The sequence below is a fragment of the Schistocerca serialis genome, chromosome 2, assembly GCF_023864345.2.
Source record: "Schistocerca serialis cubense isolate TAMUIC-IGC-003099 chromosome 2, iqSchSeri2.2, whole genome shotgun sequence".
Classification (NCBI taxonomy): Eukaryota; Metazoa; Arthropoda; class Insecta; order Orthoptera; family Acrididae; genus Schistocerca; species Schistocerca serialis.
In genome coordinates this window covers 268,413,017-268,432,478 of record NC_064639.1, presented here as the reverse complement: position 1 = coordinate 268,432,478, position 19,462 = coordinate 268,413,017, and the positions used below count along the sequence as shown (strand labels likewise).

General features: G+C 43.4%; 1 protein-coding gene across 1 annotated transcript in view; it reads right to left on the bottom strand.

Moving 5' to 3' along the window:
* The window catches only part of LOC126455893 (uncharacterized), a 74,883-nt gene that overhangs the window by 12,187 nt on the left and 43,234 nt on the right, over window positions 1–19,462 (bottom strand). Inside the window, exons 3-4 of the mRNA XM_050091651.1 lie at window positions 13,430–13,749; window positions 6,795–7,005 (exon numbers count right to left, since the gene is read on the bottom strand). Coding sequence (XP_049947608.1) covers window positions 6,795–7,005; window positions 13,430–13,749 — 531 coding nt within the window. The remainder of the gene's footprint in view (window positions 1–6,794; window positions 7,006–13,429; window positions 13,750–19,462) is intronic.

Below are 19,462 nucleotides of genomic sequence, written 5' to 3'. Positions count from 1 at the left end.
CATGATTAATGTGATTTGAAGAGAAGTAATAAAATGAGCTCTAACATGGAAAGTAAGCGTTTCCGTACAAATGTCCACGTAACATATTTTCTTTCTTTGTGGTCTAGCGGTTCTAGGCGCGCAGTCCGGAACCGCGCGACTGCTACGGTCGCAGGTTCGAATCCTGCCTCGGGCATGGATGTGTGTGATGTCCTTAGGTTAGTTAGGTTTAAGTAGTTCTAAGTTCTAGGGGACTGATGGCCACAGATGTTAAGTCCCATAGTGCTCAGAGCCATTTTCTTTCTTTGTGTGTGAGCAATGTTTCCTGAAAGTTTGTCCGTACCTTTTTGTAACACCCTGTATACTGGACAATTTTACGTGACTGTCATATCAGTGGTAAGCTAGAAAACCATACTACACTCATTACACAAAGTCTCTAATCAGTGATAAAATATAACATATTTTCATATTTTTATACCAGTTTTGTCTTGTATTTTACATACTTTGTAAATGACGGAATGTTGAAAAGAGTAAGGCTATTTTGAAATTTATTTATGTATTTATTTCCTATTTTCTTTTAGTCTGTCCGCCACGATAGCTGAGTGGTCAACGCGGCGGTCTGTCTCACCAAGGGGCCCGGGTTCGATTCCTGGCTGGGTGGGAGATTTTCTTCGCTCAGGGACTGGGTGTTATGTTGTCCTCATTATCCTTTCACCATCATCAGTGGAAGGCAACGGGAAACCGCCACTGGAATCACTTCCATAGACGTTCATGTGGTGGACCTTTCTGACGAGGCTTCCCCCATGAAAAAACCTGCCGTAAAGCAGAACACAAAGTTTTTTTTTTCTTTTAGTCTATTATCTGTATGAAATAAAGCTGATACCTTAGCTGAAAGCGAGTTCTGTTTACGCCATCGTTCCTCATTCCTAGTTAGACTACAGAATGTTGCATTTCCACATGCTTTCCTGTGCTGGTCTGTAACATCTTGTCTAACGGCACATTTCCAGACGATGTGATCCGGAGTATCAATTGCTCCACATTCACAAGTGTCTGTGGTGCACTGTTCCATTTTTAGTAATTAGTTGGGATACGGACCATGTCCCGACAAGTAGTGTATAGCTTCCCTGGTCGGAAGGAAATACACTCCTGGAAATTGAAATAAGAACACCGTCAATTCATTGTCCCAGGAAGGGGAAAGTTTATTGACACATTCCTGGGGTCAGATACATCACATGATCACACTGACAGAACCACAGGCACATAGACACAGGCAACAGAGCATGCACAATGTCGGCACTAGTACAGTGTATATCCACCTTTCGCAGCAATGCAGGCTGCTATTCTCCCATGGAGACGATCGTAGAGATGCTGGATGTAGTCCTGTGGAACGGCTTGCCATGCCATTTCCACCTGGCGCCTCAGTTGGACCAGCGTTCGTGCTGGACGTGCAGACCGCGTGAGACGACGCTTCATCCAGTCCCAAACATGCTCAATGGGGGACAGATCCGGAGATCTTGCTGGCCAGGGTAGTTGACTTACACCTTCTAGAGCACGCTGGGTGGCACGGGATACATGCGGACGTGCATTGTCCTGTTGGAACAGCAAGTTCCCTTGCCGGTCTAGGAATGGTAGAACGATGGGTTCTATGACGGTTTGGATGTACCGTGCACTATTCAGTGTCCCCTCGACGATCACCAGTGGTGTACGGCCAGTGTAGGAGATCGCTCCCCACACCATGATGCCGGGTGTTGGCCCTGTGTGCCTCGGTCGTATGCAGTCCTGATTGTGGCGCTCACCTGCACGGCGCCAAACACGCATACGACCATCATTGGCACCAAGGCAGAAGCGACTCTCATCGCTGAAGACGACACGTCTCCATTCGTCCCTCCATTCACGCCTGTCGCGACACCACTGGAGGTGGGCTGCACGATGTTGGGGCGTGAGCGGAAGACGGCCTAACGGTGTGCGGGACCGTAGCCCAGCTTCATGGAGACGGTTGCGAATGGTCCTCGCCGATACCCCAGGAGCAACAGTGTCCCTAATTTGCTGGGAAGTGGCGGTGCGGTCCCCTACGGCACTGCGTAGGATCCTGCGGTCTTGGCGTGCATCCGTGCGTCGCTGCGGTCCGGTCCCAGGTCGACGGGCACGTGCACCTTCCGCCGACCACTGACGACAACATCGATGTACTGTGGAGACCTCACGCCCCACGTGTTGAGCAATTCGGCGGTACGTCCACCCGGCCTCCCGCATGCCCACTATACGCCCTCGCTCAAAGTCCGTCAACTGCACATACGGTTCACGTCCACGCTGTCGCGGCATGCTACCAGTGTTAAAGACTGCGATGGAGCTCCGTATGCCACGGCAAACTGGCTGACACTGACGGCGGCGGTGCACAAATGCTGCGCAGCTAGCGCCATTCGACGGCCAACACCGCGGTTCCTGGTGTGTCCGCTGTGCCGTGCGTGTGATCATTGCTTGTACAGCCCTCTCGCAGTGTCCGGAGCAAGTATGGTGGGTCTGACACACCGGTGTCAATGTGTTCTTTTTTCCATTTCCAGGAGTGTATATCATTCTTGTTCTTTATTTCACGTCAGGAAAGAACTCGTAGGTTCTCCTAGCTGTTCCTGGCCTTTCCCAGATTTTTTGCCATTCTCTCTTAATGTATGCCTTTATTTCCTTATTCGATAAGGATCTTGTGCCCAGTATCTCCTTATCTTATCATAACCGCGCTTTTTGAAACAATATTGTGCACTTGTCTTCCTTACTGGTAGATCTAGAGATAGCAAGCCTAATATCACTAGCAACGCCTCTGTCGGGGTTGTTCTATGTGCACCTGTGAGAAGCAGGAGTATAGTTGTTGCTATTTTATGTATAATTTTAATGCCTCTCTGGCAGACAATTTCTACATGTGCATTGAACTTTTGCTTTTCGTCGATGTTAATTCCAAGGTACCTATATACTTCTTTTCTTTTCACAAATAGGTCTCTGCGGGATTTTTTTTTATTCTTGAAAATGCTCCTTTTAGTAACATGTATAAACTGTTTTCTGCTCTGCTATCGTTAGTATTCTACGCACCAGTTGCTTAGTCTTTCGAGAATTACCGTACTGTTTTCCTCTAATTCAGCCCTTGTGTCAGCAGATACTATAATTAACAGATCGTCTGCCTAGGCGATGCAGCCTCTAGTGTTTGTTATACTCTGTAGCTGCTATGTGCTGTGACACTCGCTACTACAGCTTGTTGCGTGCTGTCACACCTTGCATTTATTGCACTTTCAACTTTTTCTGGACTTGATAGTATGACCTTTAACTCTTCCTTGTCTGGAGGTAGGCATGCTGTCCGTTCCTTGCTTTCCTTTCTTCTTAGCCTCTCCTAGAAACTCCACTCATTCTCTCCATTATCTAGTGGCCCTTGTCTATATGGTTAGTCACGTTTTCGGTTTGTGTCGCTGTGTCTCTTCTCGTTCTTCACTTTGGACCAAAATATTTTGGCTTCTTCTGCATCTCGCTTTCTCTTCTATGGAAGTTTCCGTTTCTTACAAAGATTACAGATAATCTTATAATCCATTTTATCAGTGGGCTCGAGTGTAATAGTTTTCTTCCTGGACAGTGTTCCACCTTCTTCGACTGCCGACGTGATATTTGCGCGTTTGTATTTACTCTGTGGCTTCCTGTAATGTTCGCCAGCGGATTGCACAATGGTTCAGGATCCATTTCCGGTTCTTTGAATTTCCCGCTCCAGGAACAGTTGGTATGTCACGCAGTCATTACCTCCTTGGCCTTCAGTGTGGAACTGCGCGACCGCTACGGTCGCAGGTTCGAATCCTGCCTCGGGCATGGATGTGTGTGATGTCCTTAGGTTAGTTAGGTTTAAGTAGTTCTAAGTACAGGGGACTGATGACCTCAGGTGTTAAGTCCCATAGTGCTTAGAGCCATTTGAACCAAGACTAAAGAAAAATCAAGTCACGTTCATAGGATATGTCGACCTGGAAAAAGCGTTCGACAATGTAAAAGGGTGCAAGATGTTCGAAATTCTGGAAGACGTAGGGGTAAGCTATAGGGAGGGACGGCTCATATACAATATGTACAACAGCCAAAAGGGAATAATAATAGTGGACGACCAAGAACAAAGTGCTCGAATTAAAAATGGTGTAAGGCAAGGATGCAGCCTTTCGCCCCTACTGTTCAATCTGTACATCGAGAAAGCAATGATGGAAATAAAAGAAAGGTTGAGGAGTGGAATTAAAATTCAAGGTGAAATGATATCAGTGATACGATTCGCTGATGATATTGCTATCCTGAGTGAAAGTGAAGAAGAATTACGTGATCTGCAGAATGGAATGATCAGCTCTAATGAGTACACAGTATGGACTGAGAATAAAGAAAAGAAAGACGAAGGTAATGAGAAGTAGTAGAAATGGAAACAGCGATAAACTTAATATCAAAATTGATGGTCACAAAGGAGATGAAGTTAAAGAATTCTGCTACCTAGGCAGTAAAATAACCAATGACGGACGGAGAGACATCAACAGCAGACTAGCTACGGCAAAAAAGGCATTCCTGACCGACAGAAGTCTACTAACATCAGATATCAGCCTGAATTTGAGAAAGAAATTTCTGAGAATGTACGTCTGGAGTAAGCATGGTAGTGAAACATGGACTGTGGGAAAACCGGAACAGAAGAGAATCGAAGCGATTGAGATGTGGTGCTACAAACGAATGTTGAAAATCAGGTAGACTGATGAGGTAAGGAATGAGGAGGTTCCACGTAGAATCGGAGAGGAAAGGAATATGTGGAAAACACTGATAAGGAGAAGGGACAGAGTGATAGGACATCTGTTAAGACAACAGGGAATGACTTTCATGGTACCACAGGAGCTGTAGAGGGCAAAAACTGTAGAGGAAGACAGAGATTGGAATACATCCAGCAAATACACTACTGGCCATTAAAATTGCTGCACCACGAAGATGACGTGCTACAGACGTGAAATTTAACCGACAGGAAGAAGATGTTGTGATACGCAAATGATTAGCTTTTCAGAGCATTCACACAAGGTTGGCACCGGTGGCGACACCCACAACGTGCTGACATGAAGAAATTTTCCTACCGATTTCTCATACACAAACAGCAGTTAACCGGCGTTGCCTGGTGAAACGTTGTTGTGATGCCTCGTGTAAGGAGGAGAAATGCGTACCATCACGTTTCCGACTTTGATAAAGGTCGGATTGCAGCCTATCGCGATTGCGGTTTATCGTATCGCGACATTGCTGCTCGCGTTAGTCGAGATCCAGTGACTGTTAGCAGAATATGGAATCGGTGGCTTCAGGAGGGTAATACGGAACGCCGTGCTGGATCCCAACGGCCTCACTAGCAGTCGAGACGATAGGCATCTTATCCGCATGGCTGTAACGGATCGTGCAGCCACGTTTCGATCCCTGAGTCAACAGATGGGGACGTTTGCAAGGCAACAACCATCTGCACGAACAGTTCGACGACGTTTTCAGCAGCATAGACTATCAGCCCGGAGACCGTGGCTGCGGTTACCCTTGACGCTGCAGCACAGACAGGAGCGCCTGCGATGGTGTACTCAACGTCGATCATGGGTGCATGAATGGCAAAACGTCATTTTTTCGGATGAATCCAGGTTTTGTTGACAGCATCATCATGGTCGCATCCGTGTTTGGCGACATCGCGGTGAACGCACATTGGAAGCGTGTATTCGTCATCGCCATACTGGCGTATCACCCGGCGTGATGGTATGGGGTGCCATTGGTTACACGTCTCGGTCACCTCTTGTTCGCATTGACGGCACTTCGAACAGTGGACGTTACATTTCAGATGTGTTACGACCCGTGGCTCTACCCTTCATTCGATACCTGCGAAACCCTGCATTTCTGCAGGATAATGCACGACCGCATGTTGCAGGTACTTTACGGCTCTTCCTGGATACAGAAAATGTTTGACTGCTGCCCTAGCCTGCATATTCTCCCGATCTCTCACCAATTGAAAACGTGTGGTCAATGGTGGCCGAGCAACTGGCTCGTCACAATACGCCAGTCACTACTCTTGATGAACTGTGGTACAGTGTTGTAGCTGCATGGGCAGCTGTACCGGTACACGCCATCCACGCTCTGTTTGACTCAATGCCCAGACGTCCCAAGGTCGTTATTACGGCCAGAGGTGGTTGTTCTGGGTACTGATTTGTCCGGATATATGCACCCAAATTGCGTGAAAATGTAATCACATGTCAGTTATAGTATAATATATTTGTCCAATGAATACCCGTTAATCATCTGCATTTCCTCTTGGTGTAGCAATTTTAATAGCCAGTAGTGTAACTGAGGACGTAGGTTGCAAATGCTACTCTGAGATGAACAGGTTAGCACAGGAGAGGAATTTGTGGCGGGCCGCATCGAACGAGTCAGAAGACTGGAAAAAAAGGTCCGCACGGATTAGAGTTACTCACGGCGAAACTGATGTCATTACATGCACTCGATAACCTAACGCGAACGTTAGTGGATTCCGTTTTCCAGCGCAAGTAAGTAATAGGAACGGAGCGGACATTGACCCACTACCGACACGATGGCCATCTGGAGACGTTATTTTGGAGAGAGAAAAATTGTGTTTAAAACACCATGAAGTTATATAAGTACAGCTTGTTTAGCATGTCGTGGTGCATGTGCCATAATAAGATCCGCCGGAGCTGTCAAGTAAATGTGTTGACATTCGTAACAAGATGGAAAGAAAGTCTAAAGAACCTGAATTTGATATTTTCTCGTCTAATTGCCCACTTTGAACGCTTGCGAGTGTGACTCACCTGATCGAAGGCGCAGCGTTCGCTGAGCACGCTGTTGACCAGTGCGACGGCGCCGTCTGGAGCGCCGCCGTCGACGTGCAGACGCCGCACTATCTCGATGGCCACCTGCTGCCCGGGAGACAGCGGCGTCGCAGACAGGGACATGGCACGCAGCGACACCTCTTTCGGGCCCGCTGCCGTGATCCAGTCCTCCCCCAACCCCCAAAGCGGCCTGCAGCAATCACCATCAACAGTTATCCAAGCACCAAGCACTAGTCTCTACATCATGTATATACGGGGCGTATCACGTAAGACACGCACCGCAAATACTGTGTAAATGGAGACTGCTGTTGATGTGCGGTTTTCACATAACCTATGGGTAGTCGGAGGCTCCCACTGTTAGCCAATTAACATTGTAACTATACTTCGAAAGTATATTTTTTTGGAAACATACAATTTTTTAATGGGATGATGCCTATTGTCATTAACAGACTAAAAGTAGGATAAACTAGAACGTCAGTGGTGTTCGTTGCGGATTCTAGTGAGAGTCATTTACGAGATATCGTGTTTTGAAAACTTTCCACGCCGAAAATTGTTTGTGCCATTACTCACTCGCTCATATTGTGAAGCTCTTTCTCTTCTCTCTTCACTTGAAGTGATCATTCAGGTTTTCTGAAATTGTAATCATTTCTTTGCTACTATTGTAAATTATATCTGTCTATTTTCGTCCCATTCGGATAATTCTTCGTGATGCATCTTTTCTTTCTTAGGGTGTATTTATATCACAACAAGCAGGTACAAGCCACAGTATTCAGATGTACATTTCCATATAGCTTACGTAGGTACATAGGTAAATGCAATAGTTAACTGTAATACATTTTCACCAGTTGTAGAGTAATGGAGTAGAGGATAATGGAATGTAGTCGAATTAAGTCGGGTGATGCTGAGGGAATTAGATTAGGAAATGAGACACTTAAAGTAGTAAATGAGTTTTGCTGTTTGGGAAGCAAAATAACTGATGATGGTCGAAGTAGAGAGGATATAAAATGTAGACTGGCAATGGCAAGGAAAGTGTTTCTGAAGAAGAGAAATTTGTTAACATCGAGTATAGATCTAAGTGTCAGGAAGTCGTTTCTGAAAGTATTTGTATGGGGTGTAGCCATGTATGGAAGTGAAACATGGATGATAAATAGTTTGGACAAGAAGAGAATAGAAGCTTTCGAAATGTGGTGCTACAGAAGAATGCTGAAGATTAGATGGGTAGATCAGATAACTAATGACGAGGTACTGAATAGAGCTGGGGAGAAAAGGAGTTTGTGGCACGACTTGACTAGAAGAAGGGATCGGTTGGTAGGACATGTTCTGAGGCATCAAGAAATCAGCTATTTAGTATTGGAGGGCAGCGTGGAGGGTAAAAATCGTAAAGGGAGGGTTTGGTTGGGTTGTTTGTGGGAAGAGACGAAACAGCTAGGTCATCGGTCTCATTGGATTAGGGAAGGACGGGGAAGGAAGTCGGCCGTGCCCTTTCAAAGGAACCATCCCGGCATTTGCTTGGAGTGATTTAGGGAAACCACGGAAAACCTAAATCAGGATGGCCGGACGCGGGATTGGACCGTCGTCCTACCGAATGCGAGTCCAGTGTGGTAGAGGAAGACCAAGAGATGAATACACTGAGCAGATTCAGAAGTATGTAGGCTGCAGTAGGTACTGGGAGACGAAGAAGCTTGCACAGGATAGAGTAGCATGGAGAGCTGCATCAAACCAGTCTCAGGACTGAAGACCACAACAACAACGTAGAGTAGTAGATAACGGATTCTTGGTTACTTTATTTTATTGTTCGATCTGAATAAATTCGAAACTAGTCGTATCATAAAAATAAATCTACAACTTCGTCTGTAAAAGAAAATATAAATTTTAAAACTGTGTTGTTTTATTTTTTAATTCTTCATCTAACGTAAGTAAACAGTCCTGTTTATTTTAACAGATTTTCTAGCTGAAAAATACCTAAAGCGAGTTACTGTGCATCCACATTCACTTCATATGTCGGAAATTTGTACTTTTCAATTTCAGGACACCGTTAAAACACGTTGTGTGAAATGAAATAACAAGAATGATAAAAAGAAACTCCTATTGTTTAAATAAACCAATTTCCCACTAGTGTAAACACTATCAGCTATAAAATGCAGAAACTTATAATATCATCATGGGCTTCTTAAGAGTTCCTAACCTCCTCCTCTCACTGAGTATATTTCCGTGGAAAATTTCCGTACCACCCTACGAAAACCATCTTATCACCAGAAAATAATGTCGCACTTTCACCTCAAAAAATTTGTGTACGTGTACCGTTCTTCACTTTTTGCTTCAATAAGAATTGCACTTGTTGGCAATTACTTTGATGTGTTATTATGATCTCTTCCTATAGTAAATTGTATATTATTTATTCAATAAGATGCTCGGTGCAAGGTATAAGCATCACACTCTAATAAATGATAAGCATGATAATTACAGTAACATAACAGTTACCATTGTGTAATTGGCAACGTAACCTCAATAACGTCATCATCATCAATAGCATCATCACCATCACTAATAATTTTTAGTCTTATTAAGATTGTTCTTTCTTCAAGCAACTCACAATTGGTCTTTTTCATTTTTTATGTGTTTTCCTCCTTTACATTTCTCTATATTGTTATTGGCCAGTCTTTCAGTATGAGTTAATTTTTTGTTTTTGTTTTTCTGTCAGTGTCTGACAATCTGCTCCTTAATGCATTGTAAGAACTACCGTAATTGTTCCAAAGTTTATCATTGACGCTACTCTGTCTTTTCCAGGTATGGTGCTTTTAACTGTGTCACTTAAACTGGAGAATAGTTTCTTTAGTTAACGCCATTGGACGTATCTAAACTCAAGCTAAACACAAAGTATTTAAAAACAATGACCTGTGTGAGGTAACGGGAAAGTTGTAGCGCCCTGGAAATATTCTAAGTTTGGAGTTGGCATGGCCGCATGGGCCGCTCGGCTAGCCGAGGCCCAGCAGCAAACACGTGGTGCCGAACGGTAGCCGGACATGAGAGGGAACCCCAGAGCATGGTCCAGGCCGAGCACGTGCCTGGGAATTCCTTGGCTACGCTATGTTGATGAAAGAGACTTGTATGCCGAGAGTGCCGAAGATGGTGGACTTTTTGAAACCATCATGGCAGACATTTCACAGTACGCATAGAAATTAATAGTAGCCAGAGGAATCATAATACTTCAAAAAGAAACAAGAACATTACCGTTATTTGCACAGCGATTCTGATGGTGTAATCAGATTTTCAATAGCTTTATTAGTTTAAAGTTTAGTATCTGACTGTAAATTATGCAAGTAACACCTAGCAACGAATTTTCAAAATCTAAACGCTTCATCCGATTTTGTCGATCGACGTGTCTTTAGAAATCTATTAGTGTAAACCTAAATTGGTATAAATTACAGGCATGTAACTTGAATAGTACATGAGTTATTGGAGGTCAAAGTGACCGATTACTATCGATCGCGTCAGGCCATAAGTACTCCACAGCTACACGAAAATACGGTAGCAGCATGCTTATAAATATATTAATTCATCTATGTCTTTGTTTATATCTGATATATACTATTCATGAAGAAATTGGTTAAATATTTACTGTGTTTTAGAAAGCACAGAGACATTAGGCTACTGGCCTACCTTCTGTTCTATCCCTTTGATATATGTTTATTTAATTTATTTATGTATTTAATAGTGTGTGTTAGAGCGTGTTTATGGTCCGGCTGTGGGAATATTCATTTAATTTCTAGTTATTGAAATGTAAATCCAGTATTTCGAATGTGTTTCATTATGTTTGTGGGGTTGCGTTGTCTTGAAGATATGGTGCGAGTACTCTAGCCAGTCACAGCGCTCGTGGACGGGGAGACTGGATGGAAGCGAGAGAAGAGTTCTGGGAGTACGGCACAGGACACAGGAGGTGCTGGACGCGACGGAAGCACGGTCGCAGGAAAGGCTTGGAAGTGTGGAGCGGTTTGCTCGTGATAGTGGGAGATAGAAATACTTCGGAGTGCCGACTTGTGAACGTGTGAGATTTCCGTGGTTTCTTCAGTGAAGACGTAGTATGCGTTAAGAAGTGAATATCTCGCTCATAACTAATTACGTGACGTAGGAATCTATTGTTTCCCTGTTATTCAACTTATATTTTATTTAATTGCTGGACCATTGACACCAGTAAGTGTTTTGCTGAAATATACCGCATTCCCGAAAGTACTTCTACTATCGTACTCATCATTTAAAGTCTTTAAGATAGTACCTGTAGATTTTATTTAATTGCAATCTTTCATTTATAAATTTCTACGTTACATTCGCAGTTGCCGAGTGATAGGAACTTTCCACCATTCGATTCATATGTGTATTCATATTGTATACTCAGCAGTATTTGACCTGTAATGCGGCAACTATGTATCCCAGTCCCTAGACAACGAAACCAGCCAAAACTTTTAATATTTCAACTCTGAGTCGGAGGGTATGTAGTTGAGGGCGACCACACCACCTCATTTCATTTTCTATTTTAAAGCCCACACCTGTTACACTCATTTGTCCCCTAAATATTTTTGTTCTTGTCAGCCATTGACCCTGAATGTTTCTTTTCTTTATTAAATACAGTTCGCGGACTGTAAATCATCTTATGAGACAGATATAATTATTTCGCTATCCGCATAGAGAAAGACCATCTTTGATAGCTCTTTTTATACACCAGTGCCAAGCTTTTTTTCACTTATGAACAGTGTCATCTGCATAAAAGTTAAGTAATTCAAGTGATAAAGGATATCCTTTAATGACAACTTGGTTTACATTTATTTGCTTCCGTTTTAGCTCATCTGCTTCCACTACAATGTTTCTTTGCGATGAAGACTGCTACAGCTTTTGTTTGAACTGGTACTGAGACATAATCTTCTGATTATAGGTTGCGTTCCGTAGGATGGTACAGAAATTCTCCGCAGAAATATACTCAGTTATACAGGGTGTTTCACAATTCATCTTACACGCTTCTAGAGGGTACTTGATAGGTCAAGTTTTACATAGGAACCAGTGATCTCTACACAACCTGGATGATGAACTTCAGCTGTCTGATTGTGCCAGTCATAGATACGCATACTTCGTTTCTTGCCAAATTACAACATAGCTGGTAGGATATGTCACGAGAAAAAGAAAAGAAAATACTTTTCGATTCCGCTCCCACATCAGCCTATTACATCACATATCAACATAAATTTCAAAATAATAAATCAGTCTGCAATTCTTTGTCACGCACAGACCGATGGAAATTTGTTTGCCAGACTAAAACATGGCGGACGAGGCAAAGCACACGTGTCTGCTCCAGTCCTATACTCAGAGACCAGACTTCCACATCTAGGATGTATAGAGAGCACTGATAGGAACCCATGTCTGGAAACGTCATCCAACGACGCCAGCGCCTGTAAATGTTTGTACATACAGGATGATACCGTCATGCTGTTACACACTTCCAAGGATGAAGACGACGGACAAATGTATGAACTTGAGGTAAGGGTTCGGAAACGAACGAATAGAAAGCTATAAGAGAAAAATCATTACAGTATCTCTGATAGTGGAATTCATGTAACGGTACTGTGTTTGCTGATGAGTAAACGGTGGCGGTACTAGTAGTAAGTGGGTCTGATTGCGTAATATTGTGAAAGTATTTCATAATAGACCTGTAAAAGCAGAACATAACAAGATTAACAACACAGAGGAGAACTGAATATTTGATTGCTTAATATAGTAACAAATTTAGTGAAAGTATTTCACAATAGGCCTGCAATAGCAGCATATTGAAACGTCCCCTTAGAAAAATTTATGAATGACTGTGCTGATAAACCTCATACATTATTTGATTTTCAAACAGCTGAGCAGAACTGAACGTACTCAGACATTTCGCTCTTTACCTATTCTGATCAACACTAAACTGCCACACAATATTTTTAGCGCAACGCAATCTGACTTTCAATAATCCCTACAAAAGAATGGCCCTGACTAACATTAACCTATACCTTTCACAAATCACTTACCTCACGAAAATCTTCGTTACTCGAACTACTGCAATACACCGAGCGCCACTACTTCCAGCTAAATAAAATATTCTAACTACTGAAGGCACTAACTACTGATAGGCATAGTTAGCAAATGAAAGATTTTGATAGAGAACCAACAATATATTTACCTTAATAGTGTTCAAAAGTCATAATATATATAGCAGTTCATGACATCTAGTCTTACAAATTTACTGTCTCTGATGGACACACGTCCAGATCATCCGCTCTCAAAACTCCGCCATCTCTCTCCCCACATCCACCTCTGCTGGCGGCTCACCTCCAACTGCGCAATGCTACGCGCTGTTAACAGCCAACTGCCCAACACTACAATAGCATATACTCCAACAATGCAAACCAACCACAGCCTTCACACAGCACAGTCAGTGATTTTCATATAGAGCGCTACGTGGCGTTACCAACATAAAAACCTAAACAGCCTACTTACAATATACCAAGACTAACAGCAAAGGGGAGAACTGAATACTTGAGGTAAATACGAAAAACGTAAATTACGAAGAGATAAAAGCATCAGTCGCTCACCTTTGAATGATGTAGTCCAAGGTAAGATAGATGCCACCGTACTTCCAGAGTGTCACAAGACTCAGGACCTCCTTCGCGTGCTGTACGGAATACTCTGTACCAAAGAAGCGGTACAGTGTTAAGATGGACGGATCAAGATCAGTGTCCTTGAAGAAAAAATCTGTTGGTGAGTATATCGCCTTGGCACCATCGGGGACGGTGAAGCCTTCTGCAGGAGCCGCACACGTGTGGAGCACGTACACGTGGTACTCCGAGTTGTGGCGGATGGCAGATTCCACGGCGCACATTTGGAGAGTACCGAGGCCGAACCACGGCACTTCCTGTAGCAAAATTGAAGACGTCGAAGTAATTGACTGCGAGGTAGAAAATCAAGAAAAAAGACCCCAACAGGAAGGGCGACTGGAACTGACGGGATACACAGAATATTCGAAACTTGAATACGGCTTTGTGCCTCATATCTATGAGTCGAGATAGTCGCTCGAAAGCCATCTTCTGGTAAACACCTATGTTAAATCGCGCTGATCAAATTTGTACCAAAGTCAAGAAATTTTCGCGTTTGATCAGTCCTCTTGTCATTGGCAAAAAACCACTACAGTTTTGAGTATTTTTGAAATTTTGAGCCTTGTGAGTGGTTTATTTAAGGTGATATTCAAGTGTGATCATTTTATGTCGTCCATAAACTCCGCGTGGCATGTTTCACGCAGATAACGAGACATTATGACGAGCACTTCTTTACAGGAAACCTACTAAACTACTGAATGTGCCATCTCGCACGTAGTCGCGTGTCAGCGACTGTTAAGATGTTTAAAATATCAGGTCGGACTAAATATCTTCTGGCTGCTCTTCGGTATGAACTTGTAACAGAGACCGTTAGTTACCTTACGTGATTGATGTCGGGGTATGAAATACGGACTTGATAGCCATTTTCCTTGTTTTAAAGACAATAAACCAACTAAAAGGAAATGTTTGACATTTGTAACAGAGACCGTCAGTTACCTTACATGATTGATGTCGGGATGTTAAATACGGACTTGATGGCAATTTTCCTTGTTTTAAAAACAATCAACCGACTAAAAGGAAATGTCTGACATTTTTTCAAACGACTCATGCAAGAATCCCGAACACTTGATAATCTAACTTCCAGCTATTACCGATGGAATGGAGTTAAGTGGCCTTTGCGTGGTAGATATTTCATCGAATTTTCGTCAATGCTGCATTTGTTGGCTAAACCAGTATCTACCATTGCAGAGTGAAGGGGCAAACGATGTGAAGCCTATCCAGGTGGTTGTACAATTTTTTGAAGGGTAACGAGAGACTAACCCACCCCACCGCACACGTACGGAAGAATGGCAGATTTTTTAAGAAATCTTCGTACATAATTTTCGTGAACCTCCTTGACTTCGTGCACGACACAATTATATTCTTTTTAAATTTGTGAGTTAATTTGCCAACTCTTTTTTGAACAATCCCACCAAATTTCCCGAATGGTATTTGCACGCATAAAAAAACACGAGAGATTATCTTTCCTAATGCCGTCATAGCTTACTCTGCTGCGATGGGATGGCTAATCTTGGTCAACTCTTTCTTCTACACAGGGACGGTTTTCGCAGCTTCGTACAGCATTTTCGTGAACCCCTATCATTTTGTGCAGGTCACAGTTACATTTTTTAAAAATTTATTAGTTAATTTATCAACTCTTTATTGAATAGTCCCACCAAATTTCCTGAATGGTTCTTGCATACGTGAGAAAACACAAGAAATTATCGTTCCTAATGCCGTTATGGTATACTTTGCTGTGAAGGAATGTCTAATCTCTTTCGATTCTTTTTTTCCTGCACAGGGACTGTTTTCGCTCCTTGGTGCGAAAGGAATCTGTCGTATGACAATTGGTACTGGCAGCCGGTTGATCAGTATTAATTACACAACCGAGGTCTTTACCTGGAATTCTTCTGCACTGGCTAATGCTTCGTCCATCGTTGCTAACCCTTTGGAGCTGACCAAATATTTGAACAACGAACTACAGAGGGAATAAACATTTGAAGAAACTGTACTGTAATGCTTGATTTATTAGTGAAATTAGTACGGCAGAAATGACTATTTTTGAATAACTTTGCATGACACATACAATTTAATGATATTATATACGATGAAATTGGAATGGGCAGGATCCGAACACGTACGTCCGGCATGGAAGCCGTAAACCGTATATGTTGCTCAATGCTCTCTTGGTCGAACGTAACTAACGTTATGGACGTGGGAGGTAAAAAATGGTTCACATGGCTCTGAGCACTATGGTACTTAACTTCTGAGGTCATCAGCCCCCTAGAACTTAGAACTACTTAAACCTAACTAACCTAACGACATCACACACATTTATGCCCGAGGCAGGATTCGAACCTGCGACCGTAGCGGTCGCGCTGTTCCAGGCTGTAGAGCCTAGAACCGCTCGGCCACCACTGCCGGCTGTGGGAGGTACGAAAAATCTTTAACATCGATTTTCTCCGAAACTAGGGTCTGTCCCATGAAAAGCTGCGAGACAAATACTAGGGACAAGTCCTCTACAACATATCTGAGACTCATCGAAACCCGTGATTAACAGGTCTGATGGTCCCTTGTACAAGGGTAGCATTACAGACGGAAACTAAGGCAAATCCTTGACCGGACGATGTGACCGAGAGGTTCTAGACGCTTCAGTCCGGAACCGCGCTACCGCCTGGGGCATGGATGTGTGTGATGTCCTTACTTTAGTTAGTTTTAAGTAGTTCTAAGTTGTAGGGGACTGATGACCTCAGATGTTAAGTCCCATAGTGCTCAGAGTCATTTGAACCATTTTTTAAGCAAATCCTTGCGACATTTAAATGCTGAACAAAGTCAAAGCAAACGTAAGGACAGCTAGTCAGGAAACGTTCTATGAAACTGAAAACAAGAAAGTACCTGTCGAGTTGTAAAAATAAATAAATAAATAAATAAAACTATGGAGTTTGAATCACACCTAAACCTAGCTAATTGATGGTAGTCGTCTGTACAGGCGTTCATTCATTATAATGGCATCGAAACAGATGTGATAAATTAAGGCTCAACTAATAAGTCGCACATTCTGAATTTGCTACACAGGGTGTTACAAAAAGGTACGGCCAAACTCTCAGGAAACATTCCTCACACACAAAGAAAGAAAATATGTTATGTGGACGTGTGTCCGGAAACGCTTACTTTCCATGTCAGACCTCATTTTATTACTTCTCTTCAAATCACTTTAATCATGGAATAGAAACACACAGCAACAGAACGTACCAGCGTGACTTCAAACACTTTGTTACAGGAAATGTTCGAAATGTCCTCCGTTAGCGAGGATACATGCATCCACCCTCCGTCGCATGGAATCCATGATGTGCTGATGCAGCCCTGGAGAATGGCGTATTGTATCACAGCCGTACACAATACGGGCACGAAGAGTCTCTACATTTGGTACCGGGGTTGCGTAGACGAGAGCTTTCAAATGCCCCCATAAATGAAAGTTGAGGTCAGGAGAGCGTGGAGGCCATGGAATTGGTCCGCCTCTACCAATCCATCGGTCACCGAACCTGTTGTTGAGAAGCGTACGAACACTTCGACTGAAATGTGCAGGAGCTCCATCGTGCATGAACCACATGTTGTGTCGTACTTGTAAAGGCACATGTTCTAGCAGCACAGGTAGAGTATCCCGTATGAAATCATGATAACGTGCTCCATTGAGCGTAGGTGGAAGAACATGGGGCCCAATCAAGACATCACCAACAATGCCTGCCCAAACGTTCACAGAAAATCTGTGTTGATGACATGATTTCACAATTGCGTGCGAATTCTCGTCAGCAGACACATGTTGATTGTGAAAATTTGCAATTTGATCACATTGGATTGAAGCCTCGTCCGTAAAGAGAACATTTGCACCGAAATGAGGATTGACACATTGTTGGATGAACCATTTGCAGAAGTGTACCCGTGGAGGCCAATCAGCTGCTGATAGTGCCTGCACACGCTGTACATGGTACGGAAACAACTGGTTCTCCCGTAGCACTCTCCATACAGTGACGTGGTCAACGTCACCTTGTACAGCAGCAACTTCTCTGACGCTGACATTAGGGTTATCTTCAACTGCGCGGAGAATTGCCTCGTCCATTGCAGGTGTCCTCGTCGTTCTAGGTCTTCCCCAGTCACGAGTCATAGGCTGAAATGTTCCGTGCTCCCTAAGACGCCGATCAATTGCTTCGAACGTCTTCCTGTTGGGGCACCTTCGTTCTGGAAATCTGTCTCGATACAAACGTACCGCACCACGGCTATTGCCCCGTGCTAATCCATACATCAAATGGGCATCTGCCAACTCCGCATTTGTAAACATTGCACTGACTGCAAAACCACGTTCGTGATGAACACTAACATGTTGATGCTACGTACTGATGTGCTTGATGCTAGTACTGTAGAGCAATGAGTCGCATGTCAACACAAGCACCGAAGTCAACATTACCTTCCTTCAATTGGGCCAACTGGCGATGAATCGAGAAAGTGCAGTACATACTGACGAAACTAAAATGAGCTCTAACATGGAAATTAAGCGTTTCCGGACACATGTCCACATAACATCTTTTCTTTATTTGTGTGTGAGGAATGTTTCCTGAAAGTTTGGCCGGACCTTTTTTAACACCCTGTATAGAAGACCAACACGCGGCTCCTATCTTCGGTCGTTGATTGGACAGATGTAAAATTAAGTGAGCCAGGAATAGAAAAATTAATTGAAAAATTACTAAATAAACTTGACAGAGGAAACGGTACACGACTTGATGGTATACTCTTTCGATTCCATCATGAATAAGTGGAAGAACTGCCCCTTCTCCGAGACATTGCTTGTCTTCGACCGTTAAAACAGTCTACTGGCCGGCAATGATCGTCTGTTCGATCGCAAGATTGTCAATCTTTTATGTTGTAGATAATAGTGGTAAGGTTAATTTAGGGTATCTTGACTTCCAGTGAGTCTGTATTATAGTGCTACACCTTCATTTAGAAAACGAAATACGCGACATCGGAATAGGTGTAATAGGGCATTGAAGCCTTCATAGCTAACAGGATCCGTCACATTGTTTTTAGTGCAGAGGCATTGTCAGAAGATAAGTAGCATTCAGTATACACTCTGACCATTAAAACTGCAGCGCCATGAAGGATGACAAAAACCCGAACTTAACTTATTGTGAGTATAGTACACTACTTGTCATTAAAATTGCTACACAAAGAAGAAATGCAGATGATAAACGGGTATTCATTGGACAAATATATTATACTAGAACTGACATGTGATTATATTTTCACGCAATTTGGGCGCATAGATCCTGAGAAATCAGTACCCAGAACGACCACCTCTGGCCGTAATAACGGTCTTGATACGCCTGGGCATTGAGTCAAACAGAGCTTGGATGGCGTGTACAGGTACAGCTGCCCATGCAGCTTCAACACGATACCACAGTTCATCAAGAGTACTGACTGGCGTATTGTGACGAGCCAGTTGCTCAGCCACCATTGACTAGACGTTTTCAATTGGTGAGAGATCGGGAGAATATGCAGGCCAGGGCAGCAGTCAAACATTTTCTGTATCCAGGAAGACCCGTACAGTACCTGCAACATGCGGTCGTGCATTATCCTGCAGAAATGCAGGGTTTCGCAGGTATCGAATGAAGGGTAGAGCCACGGGTCGTAACACATCTGAAATGTAACGTCCACTGTTCGAAGTGCCGTCAATGCGAACAAGAGGTGACTGAGACGTTTAACCAATGGTATCCCATACTATCACGCCGGGTGATACGCCAGTATGGCGATGACGAATACACGCTTCCAATGTGCGTTCACCGCGATGTCGCCAAACACGGATGCGACCATGATGATGCTGTCAACAAAACCTGGATTCATCCGAAAAAATGACGTTTTGCCATTCATGCGCCCAGGTTCGTCGTTGAGTACACCATCACAGGGACTCCTGTCTGTGATGCAGCGTCAAGGGTAACCGTAACC